This window comes from Gopherus evgoodei, chromosome 10, assembly GCF_007399415.2.
Source record: "Gopherus evgoodei ecotype Sinaloan lineage chromosome 10, rGopEvg1_v1.p, whole genome shotgun sequence".
Taxonomy (NCBI): Eukaryota; Metazoa; Chordata; order Testudines; family Testudinidae; genus Gopherus; species Gopherus evgoodei.
Genome location: NC_044331.1, coordinates 39,163,488 through 39,187,258, shown reverse-complemented (window position 1 = coordinate 39,187,258; position 23,771 = coordinate 39,163,488). Strand labels below are relative to the sequence as shown.

Here is a 23,771-nt window from a genome sequence, read left to right as displayed (position 1 = left end):
AGGTTGCCTCTAGGCAGACAACAAGGGAGGGAGAACGCATGTGTGGGTTGAATGGACACTGCTAACTAAAATCTCTGATTAGAGGAGCAGGGGCGCAGATACACCTACAGTGGAGCAACCTTGGGGGACACATCTGGAAGAACCATTGTTTCTGCACAAAGTGAATAACTTCTTCTTGTCCCTTTGTCTTTAGGATGTTGTAGCAAACCCTATCTGCCCTATCTGACAAGATAATAACTTGCTGGTTCAAGAAGCCAGACAGAGAACTGACTGCGCTCTCTATTAACGATCTGCAAACTCTGTCACTGTAGATTCTGATGTAATATGTAGGAGTTGTTTAATGGCTGTGAAGCTGAGGTGTTTTGCATGTTTTGAAATAGACCAGACATGTTTCTTCTACTTGATGCGAGTTACATCCATGGAAGATGGGATGTTTCTTTTCATTGCAAAAGTGACATATCCAGTCGACATGGCACTTAGGCAAAATGACTGTACACCGGCTTCCCTCAAATACGGTCTAGAGAGTTCTACAGTATGGTTTGTGGCCATCCTTAGCTTTACTGTGGAAGTGCAGCCCAAGGAGATTGTCGGCTGGATCTGAGTGGGCTGTTCACTTGACTCAAGAAAAGATGAAGCATGTTGCTCTGGGACTTGCCTCCTTTTCCTTGCTGCAATCTTATGCCATTTAGTGCTAATTCGTTGCAGCCAGGAAGCTGCTGACAAGTTTCCAGCATGGCTGGGCAAATTTTGGGTACCCCAGCCCTAATGGTCTTTGGCTTGGCAAAGGGCTTCTGCAGCAGTGTGATAGGAGATGCAAACAGGAAAGGCAGCAAACACGCTAGGGTTGGGTCTCTTGTTGCCTTTCTTACAGACCTGTGTCATCCGCGCGTGGGATATGACTAAACCCCTGCTGTTCTGTCCTGCTATGAACACAGCCATGTGGGAGCATCCTATTACAGCTCATCAGGTGGAACAACTAAAGGACTTTGGCTACACAGAGATCCCTTGTGTGGTGAAGAGGCTGGTGTGTGGGGATGAAGGTCAGTCTTTAGCATGGCCTCTGGCTACTTTCCGGTGTGCTTTTTCCCATGATGATCATGGAAATGTTATACTGATGGTGAGACAGTCTTCTCACCCTGTGAGCTTCAGTGTGCTGGGCTGAGGTGAACAAGTACAGTTTGTGCTGTAATTGTCCATTGCCAAAGTTTATAGAAATGTGTTGAAATTGGGTCTCAGACCAGCCTTGAAGAAAATATTTCTTTTCTTGCCAATTTTCAAAATCCATGCAAACGCTGTGAGCTGCTAGGAATTCAAAGCAGAATCAGGAGTTGAAATTTGGGGTTAGGGGCTTAACTTAGCTTCAATAACTCAAATCAATCTAAGATTTATAAAGTAAATATTGCCAACTAGTAATCCATGATAAGTGCATGAGAGAGAGGAAGGATGGGCCAGTGATTAGCGTGCTGTTCTGGGACTTGTGACACACAGATTCAATTCTCTGCTCTGCCACAGATTTTCTGTTTGACCTTGGTCTAGTCTCTCTGTGCCCCAGTGGGATAATAGAGGAGAATAGCACTTCCCCTGTCTCACTGAGGAGTTGTGAAGGGATAGATACATTAAAAAATGGAGGCACTCAGATACTATATAGTAATGAGGACCATATATGGCTAGAGAAGAAAATTGTTTCTTTGGCCTGTTTTATGAATGTGTAATCGAGTTATTCATAAAAACAGAAGAGCTGTAGTACCTGTATAGAATCATGTTTGAACAAGCACATTTATGTTAATATTTTAATAACTCTGCTGTATAGTTTGATACCAAGCTCTATGGTGTGCATTGACACAGTGCATAGGAATCTGTCTGGAAAATAAGACACATTTAAAAATAGTCTTTGTGGTTGCTGAGTAGCGTTGGCTTTCGCACCTCCTGATCTCTCAGGTAAATAATGTGCATCTCTGAAAGAGAGGCTTTTTGGAACTGAATACCAATATACATTTATGGCTGGATAAACACATTTAAATCAGTAAAAACACACTGGGCCATAACTGTTCTGCCAGGGTTCTTATAACACGTCACATCAAATTTCTCACATGTCTATGATTACTATAAATGGAAACACCCAAATGAGATCAAGCCACACAATAGACTTTGGCAAAATGGAAAAAGCCATCTGGATCAACACGCTTTCCCTTTTTTGTCTTTTCCTTTATCTATTTACCGAAGATCCCCCATTACCATGATATCTGAGCACCTCGCAATCTTTTATGTATTTATCCTCACACATCCTGTGAGGTAGGATAGTGCTTTTATCCATAATGTACCAGTGGGAACTGAGGCACAGAGAGGATCCGTGACTTACCCAAAGTCACACAGGAAGTCTGTGGCAGAGCAGAGATTTGAAGCCAGATCACCCAAGTGAGCACCCTAGCCATTGGACCATCCTTCCTGTATATCCCTCACCGTTGATATCTTTCAGCCGTCAATCACCTCCATCTCCAGAAACAGTTGTGATTTTTAAGTCTTGTCCATACTGAACTTTGCTCTGATCCCACCAGTTGATGCCAGCAAGGTCCAAACCCATAGAGTAGCAAAAGAAAGTTGCAATTTGCACCAGTCAGTGTTTTGCCTGTCTATTCTACAGGTTTGTGTTCGTACAGTTACGCTGATGACAGGCCACTGATGGCTGGAATTGGTGCAAAACCTCAGTATTAGCAAGGGCGTCAGCACACAGTCGTTGCTTGAATTACTTTCCCTTGTAATTTCTCTTCCCTAGTAGACCCAAGAAGTCTCTAACCGTGTCTACTCCCAAATTTTTGGATCTGTAATTCCTAACAGATTCTGCTCCTTCAATGAATGCTGTAATATAAACAAAACTCAGCTGAGCTGAAGTGTTTTTATCACTGTATTGCTTAATCTTTCTGGGACAGTAAGACAGACTGGCCTGCAGCAGCTGGCTCAGGCAAAGTACTTCTTAATGCTTACGCTTTTCATCCTGCTTAACCAGTATTCTGTGTCATGAGCTATCAGTAGAGCCTACCTAGCTAAGCTTTTCATAGTGGTTAAACTGAAGAGTGTTTCTCTTCTGTTTCATGATTATTTTATTTGTTTTCTTATTTTGTTTGTGATTATCTCTCAGAGGTGTGTAGGTTTTGTGTTGGGTGGATTTTACCCTGTATGAATAATTTATAGGTTCAGGACACACTGCTTACCAAGATTTTGCACAGCTAAAAAGTCCAGATGTGACTTGCCAAAAGTGAAATGGAAGTAGCTGGGAAAACACAGGCAGGTCTTGGAAATGTTATTTATGGATCATTAAGATGAATGGCTCTGTATGCAGAACTGTAAGGAGCAGAGATGACACGTAACTGTTGATAGTGGAAGGCACAATTTAAAAGTTTGGGGTGGACCTGACTGCCCCATGTGTTGGCTCTGCTGCCCACCCATCGGCCCTTTGCATGCTCTCCTCCTTCTGCCTCCTCCTGCAGCTCTCCCTCTTGCTATCCCCATCCCTAGCCCCGCTGCTCCTCCATAAATAGCCAGCGGGAGCACTAAGAACACCTGCGGCCTGCCTGGCGGACTCCTTCCTTCCCCTCTGCCTCTGACCAGGACAGCACCCCCGGAAAGCCCAAGACCCTCACACACAGGACATGGCCCAGGAGGAGACAAGCCCTGCATGTGCCAAAGCTGTCCTGAACCCTGTGCAGCGTTGGCATGGGGGAGGCTCTCTGCCCCTCAGATAAACACTGGAGTAGGGGCTGAGGAGTGATATTCAGCCTGTTCCCACCCTGGACTTGCAGGCTCCCCAGCAGTCCCATGGACAGGGGCTTAGAGCCCTTTTTTTCCCTCCATCATCCCGCTTGGCCCAGGCCCTGGCCGCAGCCTCAGAGAGCATGGGACTGATCTGTCCAATATGCTTTGTGCCCAAAGCAGCAGCCACATGTGGTGCTTCTCCTCCTGCAGTGGGCATCCTCCCTCACTGAGCCACCTCTGGCTGGGCTTCGCAGCTGCTGAAGCCCCTGCAGCACCCGGCACCTGCAGCTGGTTCAGGGAAAGTGGGGATCTGCTGGTTTCCCCCATAGCCCAGCTTCCTGCTGCCAGGCACCAGCAACAGCCCTGCCCTGCCTGCTGCCACCACCTGCTCCAGTGGCCTTGCCCAGTCCCAGTGTGCTGCCCAGCTGGATGGTCCCCCCATGGAGAGCCCTAGGACTCAGATGCTCCTGCTGAGCCCTCTGAACTGCGTTGGCTCCTCCCTGCAAGCCCCCCAGTCAATGCCTGGCTGGAAATGGAAGTCAGAAATCTGGGAGGGCATGTGACCCCATATACCCTCCTCCCGCACGTTGCCTCTGGTAAGGAGGCAATCCAAGAGGATGTCTCTTGTCCATATCTGTTGGGTGCTGATCCACCTGTTCGGGGTTAGACAGTATGGAGATTAACACACAAGCCTACCTATTCCTTATCTACAGTGCAATCCACCAGTTGGAGTTCACCTGTTCGGAATTATGGGTCTGAAATATTCTAGTGTAGAATGAAGGTTCTTTCTGCTTTTTAGGAAAATAGTTCCTTTATTCTTTCAAAACCATCATTCACCAACAGTTGCTGACAATTATGGGGTCTTCCTAAAACAGGTCTAAGGTAACTAATTTCTAATTAGGAACTAGGTAACTAACTGGCAATTAGGTAATTAAATTTTAAATTAGAAATAAGGCACACTTTTTAACAGTGAAAGTGGTTAACCTTTGGAACAAATTACTAAGGAAAGAGATGGATTCTACACCTTTGAAGTCTTCACATGAAGACTGAATGCCTTTCTGAAAGATATGCTTTCATCAAATACAAGTTATTGCTTTAAATTCAGGAGTAGCTGGATGAAATTCTATGACTCGTGTTTAACAGGAGGTCAGACTAGATTATCTAATGATCCCTTCAGGCCTGAAAACTTATGAAATTTATGAATCTATGAAAAAAGCCTGCAGGAGTGAAAGCCACATCTCCACTGAAAGATTGAGTGCCCATCTGGCAAGTAACCAATCGTAAAGGAAGAGTTTTTACATTTTGTTCTTGTTACATTTCCAAGAATTAGTTCAGGATGCAAGCCAAAGCAAAGTCAGGGCAATTTTCACTTGAAAATCATCTTAATTTCATTGTCTATTGAAAGCGTACAGAAATACAAAGTGTGCATGGTTTTGACGTAGAAAAAAATGGCCATTTTGCATAAATTTCACACAAAAATAAAGTTTCTGGGTTTCAGAATGAGAAGTGAAATGAAAAAAATTATCTCACATTAATTTGTTTTGGTCATTTCCACTCAATTTTTGTAATCAACCAATTGGCATTTAACCAGGATGCATAATTCACATAGACCCTGGAGAACCGATGAGGCTCTGTGGCTAGTCATGGGTATTTTTCACCTGCCCATATGGAACACAGTTGCTTTCTGATATTCAGGCCACTATGGGAATCACAAGGCCTACTCATGAGGACCCATAGTTTGTGGCAGTGTCTGGTCCCTTGGATTTTGGCAGTCGGAGCTGATCTTCACACTAGGCTTATTGTGTCCTGCCAGCATTTCTGGTGTAACTCGCTGCAATGCACTGCTTAGAAAATGCATGGGCACATTGCACTGCTGAGTGTATGGGAAGGAACAAGGCCAAATTTCAGCAGGACTTGTGGTATGTCAATGCTCAGCAGTTGTGCAGGCTCCCTGGGACCTGAGTTTTACTGTGTGTGTGACCTTGCTCTCTAGGTCAAGGTGCCATGGCAGAAGTATGGACCATTGTGGAGAAGGTGAAGGCGATCCTTTCAGAGCGGGACTTGCTGACGCAGAGCTGATTCCTTGATGTAAATCACATTTGCCCCCCTTCTTGACAGTTTTTTTCAGTGTAAGGATGAAAGCAATGGGAGCTGAGATGGCATGTGCCTCCAAGAACACTGCCATAAGCTGAAAGAATAAGATGTTTGGGTTCCAGTGCCATCAACTGCTCTGACATTAAACCTCTTGCATCATTAGAGACCTTTGAGAACTGAAGTCAAGTTTCTGTATATGATTATTTGGGGGCCCTCTGACGTACCTTAAACACAGTTCACATACAAACATCTCTGTAGAGAGGGACGTATCATACTAGGCCTCTTGATCCTGAGTATTTTATATGGAATAGTTTTTGAAACATTGAAAAGAGAATTTCTAAGGTCCAGCATCAAGAGGAGTCAGAGAAGAGAATGGTGTAAAACAGTGGCGGGCAACCTGTGGCACACGGCCTGTCAGGGTAATCTGCTGGCGGGCTGTGAGACGGTTTGTTTACATCAACTGTCTGCAGGCACGGCCCTCCACAACTCCTAGTAGCCACAGTTTGCTGTTCCTGGCCAATAGGAGCTATGGGAAGAAGTGGCCAGCCCTTGCCGTTTCTTGCAGCTCCCATTGGCCAGGAATGGCGAACCGCGCTGGCCACCGCTTCCCACAGCTTCCATTGGCTGTGAATGGCGAACCGCGGCCACTGAGAGCTGCGGGCGGCCGTGCCTGTGGATGGTCGATGTAAACAAACTGTCTCGCGGTCCACCAGCGGATTACCCTGACAGGTCGCAGGTTGCCTACCACTGGTGTAAAAACATTTGTTATGGGAATGCTCCCAGCCTCTCCCACTAAAAGTCACTGTAATTAATGTTGTAAAAGCACTGGTTTTGGAAAGCTCCTACAGAAGCTGCTCTAGTCTTCACCTTTCCAGCAGGAGACCTTATATTATCGATATTTCCCCAAGAAACTATAATGAGAAAAGGCAGCAATTCTACATTTGAAGGCGGTTTGACTCAGTCTTCGCATGTTTTTGGTGGCTGATGTGCAGTTTCTAAATTACTTGAATGTTATTTTTTAACATCACAGGAGAAGAGAATACATTGAAAGAGAGCACATGCCTTGTATTGACCTTTGCCCTTTTGTATCCATTGAGGTGTGGAGATGCAGACGTCAAACATAAACCAAAAAGAACCTTTGGCTGTGCCCGGCAGTATGCTGCAGGTCTTAGAATCAACACGTTTGGCCACTCTGGAAAGCCTGGGGCAGCTGTTCCCAAGAGACTTTAATGCTCCTTTTGAAATTGAAAATTAACTGCATAATGTGAGAAAGTTGGGAAATCCTGACCATGGACACCAGCCGTTAGACCTGCAAGGGTCCCACAGTTCATCCTCCTTCTTTGAAATGCGATCCTTCCACCTGAAGGGGATGGGAGTGGACTGGGGAGGGTGCTGCAGTCAGCAGACCACGGGGGTTTGTTTACAGATACTAGAGTTTATTTTTAACTAGTCACAATCAAATATAAGGCCTTCTGTACAGAACCTACATATTAGGCAACCTTTGAGCTCCTTAGCATGAAAGGTTATCATGGAGTGTTTAGTTTCCTTATCGATGCTACACAAATAAAAAGGCTTCTGAACTTTCCCACTTTGGCTTCTTTACTGATGTAGAGCAGGCCCCATGGGGACCCATATTTGCTGAGGATAAAGACAGATGAGAGTCTAATGTCACAGCCTTAAGGGTAGCAGGGATGTTGGGCTGGGTGATACTGTTCCACAGTAGCAGTTAGAATCCTCGTTTTAGAGTGGTGGCCTGATGGCTTCTGCCTCTAGCAGTGTCACATTGTGAGGGTGACTGACTTGTGGGGTTTCCCCATGTTTGTGGGAAAAGTCTCTTATTATTAGTCTATTAGAATAGCTTTGTGATGCTGACACAGGGCCTGATCCAAAGCCCATTGACATCGCTAGAAAAGACTTCCATTGACTTTACTGGACTTTGGATAAGGCCATCACTGAGTGACTACAGAACCTTTGAAGAGAGAATGTGTTCTGCTGGTGGTTATAATGGAATGAGAATTGGGACCCTTGGGTTCTATTCCTGGTTGTGCAACTGATTTGCTCTGTGGGATTGGAAAAATCACTTACCCTCTATGTGCTGCAGTTCCTCATCTGTTTAAAAAAAAAAAAAAAAAAAAAGGCTAAACTGGAAATAACACAAAACTGTCTTGTGAGGCTAATATAATTGTAAAGCACTTGCAGATCACTGAATAAAAGGAATTTTACAATTTCAGAGCCAAAAGAGAGAGTCCAGTGGAGATTATGCCAATGAAGTTGTATAAATATATATTAGAGTAGAACTTGATCCATAGCATGAGGAAATATGAGCAGACAGTGAGATGACCCCTTAAGGAAATAAAAGAGAACTGTCTGAAAAATAAAGGAGGGAGCTTTTTCTTAAAGGACCCCGCTCTGTTTTACCTGTGGTACAATATCAGACATTAGTGTGCCATTATGTGATCCTTTGCATGATCACTGCTTGGAAACCTGAGTGGACACTTCTTAGAGTAGCTTCTTATTGGATATGGGTCATGGTGTCAGCATGGGTTAGTTTAAACTTCGTTGAAACCAGTGGGTGTAACAGCTACTTTTCATTTGAGATAAATGTAAGAGACAGTTCAACTCCTTTATGGAACTATATAGCTGAAACAATAGCAGCCTCCATCCAAAACACAGGAACATGTGACTGCCCTGCACATGGAGGCAGAGGGGTTTTGCTGGGTATTGTTTTGTGAACTTTTGTCTGTGGAAGAGAGGCTGACAAGGCTCCAAGGAAGCATCAGACACAACAACAGAAGCATTGGAAGCGTAGATCTGAGGAAAAAACTTAGAGTGCTTTTGGGCTGACTTCTGGCTAGGAAGGGGCTTGAAGCTGTGATCAGAGAAACTGTGTCCTGCTGTTTAATTCTTGCTGTGCTCAAACAAACAGGACTTCGTACGTACTTTGTAAATAGAATTGCATCAAAGACACCTGCTCTATCATCAGTTTTCCCCCACTAACTGAAACAGCCCTCAGGACCCTGAGTTTTGGCTAACCACTTCAGTGTAAAAGGGGTAATAGTATATTAGGCATCAAATGAGGGATATCTCATAAAGGTGATCTTTGAAACAGAGAAGAAGGAAAACTGGACTTTTGCCCTTTTTTTGCTGCTTTCAGATGTATAGTGGATCTGAAATGTTTGAGGGGAGGGGTTTGTTTTGTTCTTTTGACATTATAAATTCTGGCCTTATCTGCCCTATATTTCTTGAAAATCTCCACGGATGACTGGAGGATTAGTGTGATTGTGACATCACAGACAGCATGCAAGTGGAACCCAATTAACTGACAGTATTGTTTGTTCACATTTTGTTTAGAATTCTTTTGGGGGGGGAGGGGCAAGGGGGGAGCAGCACAAGTTTAACTCAAATGTGTGAATAAGTAATTAGAACTAAAGCTCTTTTTGCTAAAGACTCAGTGCCCGTACCCCTTGCTTTTAAGGGCTGAGAAAACTCAGGATCCATATCTAGGGCCTTTATCTAGAGTAGGATTTGGAAGGCTAGCTAACATATCTGAGCAGACTAGTGCAAACGATGCAGTGTGCCTTTAACACGTTAGTTATACTGGCTGAGTTAAAGCCTAGAAACTCATCCAGTTTAGTTCATGTTAAAGGGTGTGTCTTAACTGCGGGGTTAACTCAAATTATCTACACTCAAGTTACTTCTCTAGAGTTAGCCTAGTTTGAGTGAGGCTATGGGCTTGTCTACACTTGAAATGCTACAGCACCACAGCTGCAGTGTTTCAGTATGGACACTACTCCACTGACGGGATGGGTTCTCCTGTTGGCATAGGTAGTCCACCCCCCTGAGAGGCGGTAGCTAGCTAGGTATACATAGGGACTTAGGTCAGTTTAACTATGTTGCTCAGGGATGTGGAATTTTCACACCCCTGAGCGACGTAGCTTGGTCAACCTCACCTTTTAGTGTTGACCTGGCCTAAGAGTGACCTGATTACACAGTAAAATAACACTTGAGTTGTTGCATCCCACTGGGGCTACAGTCACTTGTATGGGGTATTAAGATTTCTGGGTGCACATTTCATGGTTCTGCTCTAAGCTGTGACTGCTGCTCTGTAAGTTTTTTCCTAGTACATTGTGGGAGAACTTTTCTGTTCTTTCTGGGCACATGGAAGAAATTGTGGGAATGTTTTGGAGGCAATCAAATGGAGATAGCTTGTGTCCACACTACCAAGTGGTGATGTTAGGAGCCTACTGTGACGCTGTACCCCATAATGCTTTATGGGAATATGACATAACTGGAATATGTTTTGTGCTGCTTGTACCATGTAACATATCTCTGTAAAGGTTATGGTCTACTATATCTATTCATCCTATTTGTACACATATATCACTTTGTACTTGAGGTTAAGAATATTGGCTTATACTTGCTTGATTTCTAAGTAAGCTTTGTGAGGCATTTGGTCAGCTTCTTTAGGAAGGAATTTGCAAGGTTAAGTACCCGATCAGGAAGCATTTGGGGAACAATGCATCTTGGAATTCTCCAATCCACATAAGAAGTCTTTCTGGAGACATACAAGATACCACGTGGACAGTGGCTTCTGCCTGTAAAGACTGAGAGTCATGCATGGACATGTCACTTGCCCAGGTGACTCCAGAACTCCATCTTGGAGCTGGACTTTACATAGGAGTGAGGAGGGGATCGTCACCCACAAGAAAAAGTCTATTTAAACCCCTGGGAGACACCTCCATTTTGTCTTCAGCTGGCTAAAGAGGGAGACTCCTCCTCCTCCCAGGCTTCTTGGAAGAAACTGGAACAAAGTGGTGTGAGTGATTGCTGGACCCAGGCTAAAAGGAGATTAGTCTGTAACAGGGAGCATTCTGGAACTGGTGAGGATCTTATCTATATTCAGTTTGATTAGACATAGATTTGTGCATTTTATTTTATTTTGCTTGGTGACTTACTTTGTTCTGTCTGTTACTATTTGGAACCACTTAAATCCTACTTTCTGTATTTAATAAAATCACTTTTTACTTATTAATGAACTCAGAGTATGTATTAATACCTGGGGGGAGCAAACAGCCATGCATATCTCTCTATCAGTGTTACAGAGGGCAAACAATTTATGAATTTACCCTGTATAAGCGTTATACAGAGTAAAACGGATTTATTTGGGTTTAGACCCTATTGGGATTTGGGCATCTGAGTGTTAAAGACAGGAACACTTCTGTGAGCTGCTTTCAGGTAAACCTGCAGCTTTAGGGTAAGTAATTCAGACCCCGGGTCTTTGTTGAAGCAGGCGGGAGTGTCTGGCTCAGCAGGACAGGGTGCTGGAGTCCTGAGCTGTCAGGGAAAGCAGGGGTAGAAGTAGTCTTGGCACATCAGGTGGCAGTTCCCAGGGGGTTTCTGTGATCCTGTCACACCTACAAATTGTGCCATCTCAGGCTCTAGCCTTCTTCAGGTCAGCCCACTCCAGATAAAAGCATCATCATGAGGGAATGTAAGGTTTTCCTGTGTGGACTGGACACAAGCTATGGACAACACTGAAGTTATAACTTGAGGTAACTTTCCAGTGAAAACAAGCCCACAGGCACAGTACTTTGTCTACATGAGGCTGTTAGCACATTTTAGCAAATGCCTTCTAAAGCCTGCTCTAGCAAGGCCTAAAACCTCCAAAAACACCTCCAGCAAACCTCAGGGAACACGCAATGTGATATTTCTGATATTACTAAAGTGAAAAAACAAGCAAGTCAAAAATAAATCTCCCATATTCACACTTTCTTTTATTACAACATGAACAATTTAAAAAAAAAAAAAAAAAAAGCACAAACTCAATTCTTTGTCCTTTGCAGATCGTGTATATATATAAATAAATGATTGATCTTCCTGCCCATCCATCATCGTGGTATCTGGTAGAGTTGCCAGGTACAGATATGATCCTAAATATTTTTCCTCTGCTATCTTTTATAGGTATATATAGGGTGCCTGTCACTATAGTAAATATTGTGAAATATCTTTTTTTAAGAGCCCTGATTCCAGATGTTTGTGTGCACGGGCTGCGGGGTTGACTCCTGTTTGAGGTGGGTGGTGGCATTCACACTTTTGCAGCTGTTATGCTGGAGACGCCTTTCTGCAAGCCAGGGAGTGGTGTGGTTTACATCTTCGAAAGCTCTTTGCAACAGGAAGTGAGGTGCTTTTCTTTTTGAAGAGAGCAGATTTTGCAGAGTTCAGCAGCAGGAACCTCAGCAAGAAGCAGAGAGATCTCAACATCACAGGGGATGCGCAGAGGCTTCCCCTGCAGCTCTGAGTGGGCTGCAACTTTATGAAGAAGCACTGATGGTGATAGATTTTTGGTGATTATTAAGAATAACACCTGTCCATAGACATATAGTCTTTAGCTGTAACATATCTGACAAAGGCAAAGCCGAATATAATTAACCAGCAATGTACTTTTATTTATTATTGTACTGCACTGAATTTTGAGAAATGAGAACATCCAACTCTTATGGCCAGATGTAACATCCCAAAGGACAGTGTTATATTACAATGCAGCCACGCATGGAAGTAACAGAATCCTTTTGCTTACTGCTTCTTCTCGGACATTGTTTATTTTACAATGACCCATCGTGGTAGAGTGGCAAAAAAACAAAACACTCATCCTATAGAATGGTTTAGATAGAGGATTCAAGAACAGTGTCTCAATATAGCCCTATAATGACATAGGATCATTGAAATTAAAGGGGGGTAATGCTGGCACTGAGATCTTAGAAATATTTTATAAAGGGGATTGTAACAAGGGAGTCTGCCCCTGTAAGGGCCAGGAGGCCTTTGGCCAGCCAGCCATTTTCAGCTAGCCCTCTCCCACTACACCTGGACTGCACGTTGGATTTAAAAGGAGGAAAGACAGGCAGTTGGAGGCTGGCTGTACATGAGAGCAGTTAAGCTGAATTGGGGAGAAGTACAGGAGTGGAGCAAGTTCATTTGATGAGTCCTGAACCAAGAGTGAGGCTCCAGGCAGGCAGTCCTATGGACTGCTGTTGCTGAAGAGCGATTGAGAGTTGTAGAGGAGCCTGAGAAGGGCGAGACACTCAAGCCCAGAGAGGGGCAGAAGATGCTTCAGTGATACTTGATTTTGTCTGTAGTTTTAATTCTTCTGAGGGGCCCCCAGGACGAGAGAAACCTTCAGGTCTGCTACCCTGAAAAGAAGACTGTGACTCCATTGAGTTTCTGCTTAATTTTTAAAGACTTTTCTGCCAGCCCAGATTAACCCAAAGTGACGGCCTTTGAAAAGGCCAGCTGAGAGAAGCCATCTTAGGGTCTGACCAGTTACTTAAATACACTGGAAGGGTTTAAATTTGTTTGGCCAGAGGGAATGGGAGTGACCAACCCATGTGGGAAAAGCCAAGGAGACCCACTCCAGAGGAGGGTACAGAAGGAAAGAGTGCCTCCATTGCCACAGTTGACCAAGAAGGGGTGCAATGGGGTGCCCATGGCTGTGACAAAGATGAAGAGTTATTTAAAGAAACAGTAAGGCAGTACACAGAAGATCACAGAGTGATAGCGAATTTATAGTGATGGAATTGTGTAAAGATGACCAAATGTAAGAAGTGATTCTCCTGTATTGGCAGACCCACAGGAAGTACCACAACAACAGAGATTATGATTTCTTTGAAGATGGTTTGCTGAAGGACATAGCAAAAAATAATTCAAGCTTAGTGGTGGTGTTCACAGAGCAGCTGCAGATGGTGAAGCACTGCTTCTGGGCCTGCAAAATGAACATTGACTGGTGGGATCACATTATAATCCAGGTTTGGATGATGAGCAGTGGCTGCAAAACTTTTGGATGCGAAAGGCTAGGTGCCTGGATTTGTGGGCCGAGCTTCCTCCAGTGCATGGACACAAGAATGAGAGCTGCATTGACGATGAAGAAGTGAGTGGCAATTTCACTTTGGAAGCTCACAATGTCGAATTGCTACTGGTAAGTGGGAAACCATTTTGGAGTTGGAAAATCCACAGTGGGGGCCATTGTCATGCAAGAGTGTAGGGCCATTAGCTGTCTTCTGCCACACAGGACTGTGACTCTTGGCAATATGCAAAAAAAATAGTGAATGCGTTTGCAGCAATAGGGTTCCCGGACTGCAGGGGAGGGAGGGAATCCCTTTTTTTGGCATCAATCCTCCTTGCCCCAGCGCACTCAATAGATAAGGTTACTTTTTTATGGTTATGCAAGCATTGGTGGATCACTGTAATGCTTCACCAATATCAGTGTAGGCTGGTCAGAGAAGGTGCATGATACTCACATCTTTAAGAACAGAAGACTGTTCAGAAAGCTGCAAGCCGGGACTTTCTTTCCCAACTGGCGGGTTCGCATTGGTAATATTGAAATGAGGCTGCCAAAAGTGATTCTGAGGGACCTAGCCTACCCGTTGCTCTCCTGGCTCCATACACTGGCCATTTCTACAGCACTAAGGAAAAAGATTCAGCTACCATCTTAGCAGGTGCAGAATGACAGCTGAATGTGCTTTTGGTAGGTTGAAGGGACACTGGCATTGTTTTCTCACTACATTGGATCTCAGTGAGACAAATGTCCCAATGGCTATAGCTGCCTGTTGTGGACACAAGGGCTATTACAGGACTCCAGCGTGGAGCTATGTGGTTGAGGGAGACTCTGAAAGAGCAATTTAACAGTCAGCCTCAGTAGTGTTTTCTGCTGGAGTTTTGGTTTCTGCTAAGAATTGGGTAGTGCTTGCTGTACGTTTATAAATATGACAGGGTGTTTTCCAAAAGCAGTAAATTCTGTGATGGTTGGTGTACGTTTACAAGTACTGTTTCCTTTAAACACTGTTCTGCGATATTTGTTGGAACTAATGAAGGTAATTTGATTCTCCAGAATAGCACTTAAATTGGTAGGAAAAAATACTGCAGAAAATAATGTGCAAAAAAATCCACAGGCAATGTTATAGAAATCTTTAACATAACTTAGTGAGGTGCAAATTTAAAATTAGAAAGGAAGGAAACATTATGTCCATTTGAATGCACAAATGTAGTCCATTGTGGGTGTACGTACACCAACTGTGGTTGTCACAGGTCAGTGTTATATGAAGCTGTGGTTTTTCTTGCTGTCTTTCAGTGTGGAGTGGTATGGGTACTGGTGTGTCCCATTATGCCACATAGTTCAGAGGGTTCAGGCATTCTCCAGGAACTGCAAAGAGTGGAGAGTCCTGGATTTTTGGACCTGTAAATCAACCAGGATCTGAAGAATTTGGGTTTTCTGCTTGAAGAAGACCCATTATGTCCTGGTGCATTTCCCTCTCCTTTTCCTGATGGAACGCCTGGGCTTTTTTCCTATCTTCTGTGTCTTTCTACATGCTGTTGGTCATATGGGTCCTCCAAATCTGTTGGTCATGGTCTGATGCTTGGCTTGTAGGACTCTGCAGAACACGTCCTCAGTCATCCTCTTCTTTCTCCTGATCAGGATAGTCTTTCTGCGGGTGTGAAAGAGGCACCCTGAAGGTCACCACACCAGAAGCTCCTGATAAAAACAGACAGATACTGTGATTTACTGTCACAATAGAAAGGGAAAGAAAAGTTTCAAAACTCCGTCTCCTTATTCCCATCAACAATGTTAATACGACTTGCTTATTGACACCAGCTTTGGAGCACCTCAGCACAGCACCACTATTGACCCCAACTGTGATGAGTGATTTTCTGTTGCACGAAGCTATAACATTTTCATCCCTATTCCATTTTCATCCCTATTCCATGGGTCTAAGCATAAACAAATGGCACTGACTGCTGGCACTAGTTTCAACAGGAGGTGGTGATTTTAGCTGATATCTCACTACAAAGGATAACAAAGGTACAGAGAACACAGCTGCTGGCATCCTGAAGCTGCACGGGCCCATATGCCACTAGCCTGTTTACTGCAATGTCTCCAACCTAACTCATCGCGAAGTGGTGTCGGAAAGTGTCTTACCGGGGAGGAAGAAATAAGTCAGCCATCCCTAGAAACTTTTGGGAGAGGATTTCACAGTATCTCCTTTCATGGCGATCTTTCAGGAGGATAAAAGGTATATTTTTATGCATATAAAAAGTGCTCCAGATGGACTCCACCCTGCCTAAACCAACAGGGGAAAGGAAAGCAGGTGCCAACTCTACCTGTCTTGGTTGTACCTCCACATCTTCTTGTACAACTAAAACAATGAAAAGTTGATACCTTTGTCTTGTTAACTTGGGGATGGGCCAGGCACCATCTTTAAATTAAAACACTCTAAGGAAAAATGTATGCGCGCTCCCGAGTTCTCTTCTCCTTCATCAGACTGATCTGTGCTCGTCTGGTGGGACTGACTAGACTGTGGCAGAGACTCAAACAGATCCTGGCACACAGCATGTCTAGAGTCCCCTGCAGTTTTTCCCCCACTCTCCTCACTGTTCACAGCAGGGGTCTCTATCTTAGGCTCCTCTGAAGTATCCCCAGTGGTCGGTGGGGTGTTGGTGGAGTCTGTGCCAAATATGGCATACAGTTCCTCGTAGAAGCAGCGGGTCTGTGGCTCAGCACCAGATCTATTGTTGCGCTCCCCACCTTGTGGTATCCATGGTAAAGTTCCTTGACTTTCACACAACACTGCTGCTCATACCTGTCATATCTCTGCTTGTATCTCCATGCAGTCTGCTGCTAGGTGTCCATATTTCCACAGCTGGGCTGTAGTTGTGCCTGTACAGCCTCTTCTCCCTGCAAGTCTAGGAGCTCCAATAGTTCCTGTTAACTCCAGGCAGGAGTGTGTCTAGTCAAGCTGGCATGGTTGCCATACCACAAGAGTGAGCTGCTAGGTATGCCTGCCAAGGAGGGCTGCCAGGAAAAGGCATTTCAAAATGTGAGGAGAGGGTTGCTTCTGGCCTCTGACTCCTGGGCAGTAGCGTTTACAATTGTGATCAGAGCGGTCACTGTCATAGATAATGGGGCATTGTGGGACAGCTGCTGGAGAATTGTGAGAGTTGACACAAGTAATGCATTGTCTATGCTTGCACTGTCAGATTGCAAGTTGACCTCAGTCTCAAGCATGGCTCTACGTCATTTGGGGAGGTGGTTGCATTGCCATAATGGGGCAGTTACATCAGTCTGAAACAAATTTGTGCATAGACACATGCACAAATAGATCAATGCAAAGTGACTTACATGGAACTAACCTTTTAGCGTAGACCAGGCCCTAGAGTAAAAAGTGCCTCTGAAAAGATTTTGAAGTTCTCCAATCCCTTTTTCTCACTTGTTCTGCAGAGCAGGGCTGTTCTCTCACTCTGCCTTGGGGCATGTCCACACTTGCCATTTAGAGCAGAAAAAGTCTCTTTTTTGTGCAAAAACCACCGGAGCATCTACGCTTGCCAATGAGTTTTTGTGAAGCTCAGAAGTTTCACCACAAAAAGAAAACCATCTCCTTGAGGGGCATACAGGTCTTACCAGTGAGGCTTTTGCACAGATTTTAGCCTCCAGAGGACATCCCACAGTGCCTACGTGACCAGTCTAGCCAGCAGCTCTGCTGCTCTGATGCCAGGTAAACAGACATCCACCCCTCCCCCTGTAAAGCCCCAGGAACTTTGAAACTCCCCTTCCTGTTTTCTTGGCGAGTGCTCACTTATCTGGGCAGGGGGTAATGCCTGCTCCACTGAGCAAATGATCCCCTGCTTGAAGCAATGCTGAGCTACTGGAGCTGATCAGTGTTTGGGGAGAAGAGGATGTGTAGGGACCCAGGTTGATCTGCAATCAGCACTCCCATCCCACAAGACCCATCGTCAAACTGGCGAGAGCTGCACTGTGGGATAGCTGCCCTATAGCGCTGCTCTCATTCGTGATGGAAGTACTGCTAATGTAAACACTCTTCGATGCCTGAGGAATTAAGCAAGTACACAAACCGGCACTTCACTTTCACCGGTTCCCTATCACCCGTGAAACTTACAGTGCAAAAACTCTGCAAGTGTAGACATACCTTTGGTCGGAAGGATTCTCTCTGTCCCTTCATCCTTAGAAGATGAGCACATGACCCTTCAGACTGTTTTTACCAATGTTGTGTACAACACCTAGCACACAAATGGGGCTTTGTTCTGCATGGAGCCTTTGACTGCTGCTACAATATAACTAGTAATATTGTTACGTTGAACAGTGTTAATAGCTGCCATCAGGTTTGAAACACAATCATAGACCTTGTTAAAACCTATGTGTGTACTAAACACTGTTAGGGCATGGCTACACTTGCAGATGTAGAGCACTTTGACTTACACCAGCCTTCGGAGAGCGCAGTAGGGAAAGCACTAGAGTCTGTTGATGCTGACAGCTGCAAGTGCACTGGCATGGCCACATTTGTGGCATTTGCAGCAGCATTGAGAGTATTGCATTTTGGGCAGCTGTCCCACAGAGCACCTCTTCCCATTCTGGCGCTGTGGCTTGTGGGAAGGGGGTGGATGATGCGAGGCATTCTGGGTCCTGTCCCAACACTCTGTAATGCATCGGTTCGCATCCCAGCAATCCCTCTGCTTCCGTCCACATTTGGTGTCAACTTTCAATGTTTTTTGTGCTGCATGCTCTACCCTTTTGGTCTGCAGGAATGGAGCATGAACTGCTGAGGAATATGCTGACAAGTCTCGCCAGCATGTCACGTTTGGCAGTCGAGTTATTCCTTAAGATCCAAACTGACAGTGAGGACTCCAATGATGATATCGACTCAAGTAATGCATACAACATGAGATTGCTTGTGGCATTCATGGACATGCTCACCACCATGGAACGGTACTTTTGGGCTTGGGAAACAGGCACTGAGTGGTAGGATCACATCGTCGTGCAAGTCTGGGATAACGAGTAGTGGCTGCAGAACTTTCAGATGAGAAAAGCCACTTTCATGGGACTGTGTGATGAGCTCGCCCCCACCCTGTGGTGCAAGGATACGAGATTGAGAGCTGCCTTGACGGTGGAGAAGCGGGTGGCTATTGCAGTCTGGAAGCTGGCAACTCCAGAGAGCTACCGATCAGTCGCTAACCAGTTTGGAGTGGTAAAATCTACCGTTGGAATTGTGTTGATGCAAGTTTGCAGGGCCATTAATCACATCCTGCTCAGAAGAACCGTGACTCTGGGTAACGTGCATGACATTGTGGCTGGCTTTGCACAAATGGCTTTCCCTGACTGTGGAGGGGCATATTCGAATTCTGGCAGCAGCCCACTTAGCTTCCGAGTACATTAATCAGAAGGGGTATTTCTCTATGGTTCTCTAGGCGCTTGTGGATCACCGTGGGCATTTCATTGACATTAACGCAGGCTGGCCCGGAAAGGTACATAAAGCACGCATCTATCAGAACACTGGCCTGTCCAGGAAGCTGCAAGCTGGGACTTTTTTCCCAGACCTGAAGATCACCATAGGTGAAATCGAAATGCCCATTCTGGTTCTTGGAGATCCTACTTAACCTTTAATGCCGTGGCTCATGAAACCCTGCACGGGGAGCCTTGACAGCAGCAAGGAGTGGTTCAACAACAAGCTGAGCCAGTGCAGAATGACTGTGGAGTGTGCTTTTGGCCATTTAAAGGTCCCCTGGTGCTCTCTGTATGAGAAGCTGGGCCTGGCCTATGACAGCATCCCCATGGTTATATCCGTGTGCTGTACTCTCCATAACATTTGTGAAGGGAAGGGTGAAAGCTTCACTCGGGCATGGACCTCGGAGGTTCAACCCCTGGAGGCTGAATTTGAACAGCCAGAGAAGGGCTATTAGAGAGACTCAGCGTGGGGCTGCAAGGATTAGGGATGACTTGAGGGAGCAATTTGAGGCCGAAAGCCACCAGTAATGTCTGGTGCCCTGAATGGGAGTGAAGTGCAGTGGTTCCAGTGTTAGTAGGAATCTGTGTTTGCTACGCTGACTTGCAGTGCTTGTTGGTTTCCTGGGCTAAGGTATCTTTTACTTTATGCGATAATAAAGAATGTTTTCAAAGCCAAAAAATCCATTTATTGAAAAGAAAAACAACTCCTTGGGAAACAAAAAGCATAGAGGGGTAGGGTGGAGAATGGTACAATCACAGATTTGCGTGTGTCCTGTCTGGAGTGCTGTGCAATGACTACTGCACTTTAGGATGGCTATACTGCATGGTAATGGGGGTTGCGTCCAGTGGGTAAGGGTTGTAGTTTTCAGGGCTGGGTAGTTAAGCTACAAGTGTTGGATGCAGCTGGTGGCGATAAGAACCCGGATATTGGGGAAAGTGGGTTTGAGGTGACATGGGGGCACATGGGAAAGAGTTTTGGGACAAAGGCTGCGGGCGGGGGGCGGTAGTGCTCTGCCTGCATGGGTATGAGCACCTGGATCGAGTCTGTTTGATGCTCCATGATGCTTATCAGCCAGTCCATGCTTTGCTGCCAGAGCTCTGCACTTTTGTGCCAGCGATCTCTATTCTGCTGGCGTATCCTCCTTTCGCTCTCCCTCTACTCCTGCGCTTTTGGATTCTCATTAAGTGACTGCTGCACTACTTGATGCAGTATGTCTTCTTTGCTTCTACATGGCCTCTTCCTGATTCTTTGCAGTCTCCCAGCCGGTGATAACACAGACAGCTGAGTTCTCAAGGTGCATCTGTAAAGGCAAAATGCAACACTTAACAGAGGTAGCATTGTTCACACCAGACAGAGCAATGATTCCCCTGGACTTAAGGAGGGCAAGCATAGTCTACGCTATAGCATAATTTGCCCGTCCCAAAGCGAGCGCACATAACCCATGGGAGCCCCAAAATGATGAGTAAGCGCAGATTCAAGGGGGACTGATTGTTTCATGGCTGTACTGTCATCTGGGTTCTGTGCTTTGGGGAGAGCCAACAGTTGCAGGGGGACACTATACTGAACACTGCCCCCACATTTTCCACAGGAGTTCGTCCTTGAAGATATCTCACTGCTGAGGATTGACCTGGAAGCAAAGGAGGCTCTTTTACTACAATGCAGCTTCTGCCCTGGTCCATATGCAGCTTGCCTGTGTGCCGCAATGGTTCCCCTGCCCCTCACAGCACAGTGGTGCAGACATGTTAGCCCGACTGGGACAAGGACCACAATGGCTCTCCCAAGAAACCTGTGCAAGCGCATTGCCCAAGTTCTGGCTGAGACCTTTGAAGAGATCATTGAGGCCAATTATCACAATGTGAAAGAGCACAGCACGCCATATTCTGCATCTAGGCATGCATGCAGTCCTAACCTTCTCGCCCCAAAAGCCCTTACCGAATAACTTCCTTCCCAAAATAAAAGCCGCTTACCAGGAACCTCCTCTGGTGTTTGTCCTTCCTGAAGCAATGGCCGCCACCACTGACTACCTTCCTCTTGGCTTGAGAATAGCTCCTGGCTGCATGCATCTAGGGATTCTGGGATGACTTCCTCCACCTCAGCACCCTCACTCCTGCTTTGCTTCTCCTCCTCCTACCTTGTTGAACTGGGCTCTGAAGTGTCCATGGTAGTACTCACAGTGGAGGTAGGGTCATCCCCAAGTATCGTGTCCAGCTCTTTGTAGAAATGGCAGGTTGCAGGGGCAGCACTGGAGCGACGGTTTGCCTTGCGGGCTTTGCGGTAGGCATTCTGCAGCTCTTTCACTTTAACCCTGCACTGCAGTGCATCCCGGTCATGGCCCCTTTCCATTATGTCCCTTGATATCTGCCCGAAAGTATCGTAATTCCTATGGCTGGAGTGCAGCTTGGACTGGACATTTCCTCCTCCCAAACACTGATGAGGTCCAGCACCTTGCCATTGCTCCATACTGGGGATCGCCTGGCGCGTGGAGGCATGGTCACCTGGAAAGATTAGCTGAAAGCACTCCACGCCTGGCTGAGCAAACAGGAAGGGGATTTTCAAAATTCCCAGAGAATTGAAAGGGCGAGTCTGACAGTTGGTCACCTGAGGGCTGGGCAGTAGAGTTCAAACTGGTGACCAGAGTGGCTAGACCAGGCATTGTGGGACACTTCTGGAGGCCAATCAGAACGCATTAACAGACCAGGTCATCCACACTGGCGCAGGAGCACTCCAGTGGGGGCACATCAAACGTTATTCCACTCGCTGAGGTGGAGTACCAGGAGCACTCTAGCCGTGGAGTCAGAGCACTCTGTGTGCCTTGCCAGTGTGGCTGGGTCATAAGTTAGAGTGCACTGGGCTGCTTTAATGCGCTCTAACTCGCAAGTCTAGCCATGCCCTTAGATGCTCAACAGAAGGAGCAATCATTTGTGTAGGAAACAAAGCAATGGCTGCATGGCTGGCCCTGAACTAGCCCAGATAGATTAAGAGGGCGATTGCAGGGGCTAAAGGCCTGTCCTCACCTACAGGACAGTACAGCTGTGCTGCTGTAGTGCTTTAGTGAAGATGCTATGACACCAATGGGAGAGCGTCTCCCGTCACAGTAGTTAATTAACCTCCCAAGCAAGGCCAGCTCCAGGCACCAGCGAACGAAGCAGGTGCTTGGGGCGGCCAATGGGAAGGGGCGGCACATCTGGGTCTTCGGTAGCAATTCGGTGGTGGGTCCCTCAGTCCCTCCTTGGAGCGAAGGACCCACCGCCGAGTTGCAGCTGAGGAATGAAACGGCGCGGTAGAGCTGCCGCCGAAGTGCCACTGATGGCGGCTTTTTCTTTTCTTTTCTTTTCTTTTCTTTTCTTTTCTTTTCTTTTCTTTTCTTTTCTTTTCCCCTTCGCTGCTTGAGGTGGTTAAAAAGCCTGAGCTGGCTCTGCTCCCAAGAGGCAGTGGCTATAGCACTGTCTGTTGGGGTGGGGCGGGTAATAACTAAGTCAGTCGGGGATGGATTTTTCACACCCCTGAGTGATGTAGTCCTACTGATATAGACCTGCATGGTAGACATGGTCTAAGATATCAGTTGTAAACTGTGTGTGTTGAAGAAAGCCAGGTAAAGTGTGACTGTGCGAGGAAGCAGAGGGACATAGCTTCTTGGGCACAGATCTTGCTGGAGAGGCTTACTTGGGGATTTCCAAGCAGGGAAACTGCCTACGTTTGGTTATTTCTGCTGTGTTCAGGGAGACAGGCCTGTGGGTACATTCTTTGTAAGTAAACAAGATAACACCAAGCATATACTGACTTGCATCCCCAGTTTCTCAGCCTAACGGAAACGATGCTGCTTGACTGACTATCCGGACCACTTTGACTACAAGCTTCAGTCCACCTCCTGCCAAAGGAGGCTCTGTGCAGTTGCAAAGCCAGCTTCTCATTCCTGAAGACTCAGGAGACCTTTCTAGTGCCCAGGCCTTGTGGGTAGAAAACGTGAGTGCAAAACTAGACTCAAGCTCCCACCATAGCTATAGTTTTAATTCCTGTAGTTCCCAGAAGCTGCAACCAAGATCAGGGCCCCATTGTGCTAGGCACTGTGCCAACACATAGTGAGAGTCAAACCCTGCCTCAGAGAGCTTAGAGCAGGGTTCTCAAACTGGGGGTCAGGACCCCTCAGGGGGTTGTGAGGTTATTACATAAGGGGTCGCAGGCTGTCACTCTCCACCACAAACCCCGCTTGCCTCTAGCATTTATAATGGTGTTAAATATATTAAAAAATGTGTTTAATTTATTAGGGGGGTTGCACTCAGAGGTTTGCTGTGTGAAAGGGGTTGCCAGTAAAAAAGTTTGCAACCCACTGGCTTAGAATGTAGAGAAGACAAAGGGTGGGGGAAACTGAGGCACAGAGCGGGGACATGACTTGCCCAGGGTAGCCCAGTAGGGCAGTGGTAGAGCTGAGACAATAACTCAGGTCTCCTGAGTCCCACCTCTATGCGCCCTTTAGTAACACTTACCTTCTTCTTTGTTTTAGAAGTTGCTGGAATTGGAAACTGATCAGAGCAGTGTGCCCTGTCTGTTGGCCTGGGAAAGCCCAAGTAGTCCATCATGCTGTGAGGATTTTTCTTGACTCCTCTTGCTGATGCCATTTCGCGGAGCCAGTAACACCAGCAG

At 46.0% G+C, this 23,771-nt stretch overlaps 1 protein-coding gene across 14 annotated transcripts in view; it reads left to right on the top strand.

The window, feature by feature from the left end:
* The window catches only part of PPCDC (phosphopantothenoylcysteine decarboxylase), a 97,355-nt gene that overhangs the window by 50,015 nt on the left and 23,569 nt on the right, over positions 1-23,771 (top strand). For 8 of the 14 annotated variants that reach the window (XM_030576768.1, XM_030576765.1, XM_030576773.1 and 5 more), the window contains 2 exons: positions 872-1,040; positions 6,942-7,982. In XM_030576768.1, coding sequence (XP_030432628.1) covers positions 872-1,040; positions 6,942-7,099 — 327 coding nt within the window. In that variant the 3' untranslated portion in view covers positions 7,100-7,982. Of the gene's footprint in view, positions 1-871; positions 1,041-5,743; positions 6,471-6,874; positions 7,983-20,718; positions 20,882-23,771 lie in introns of those variants that run through there. The other 6 variants (XM_030576776.1, XM_030576777.1, XM_030576771.1 and 3 more) reach the window with 5 other exon arrangements.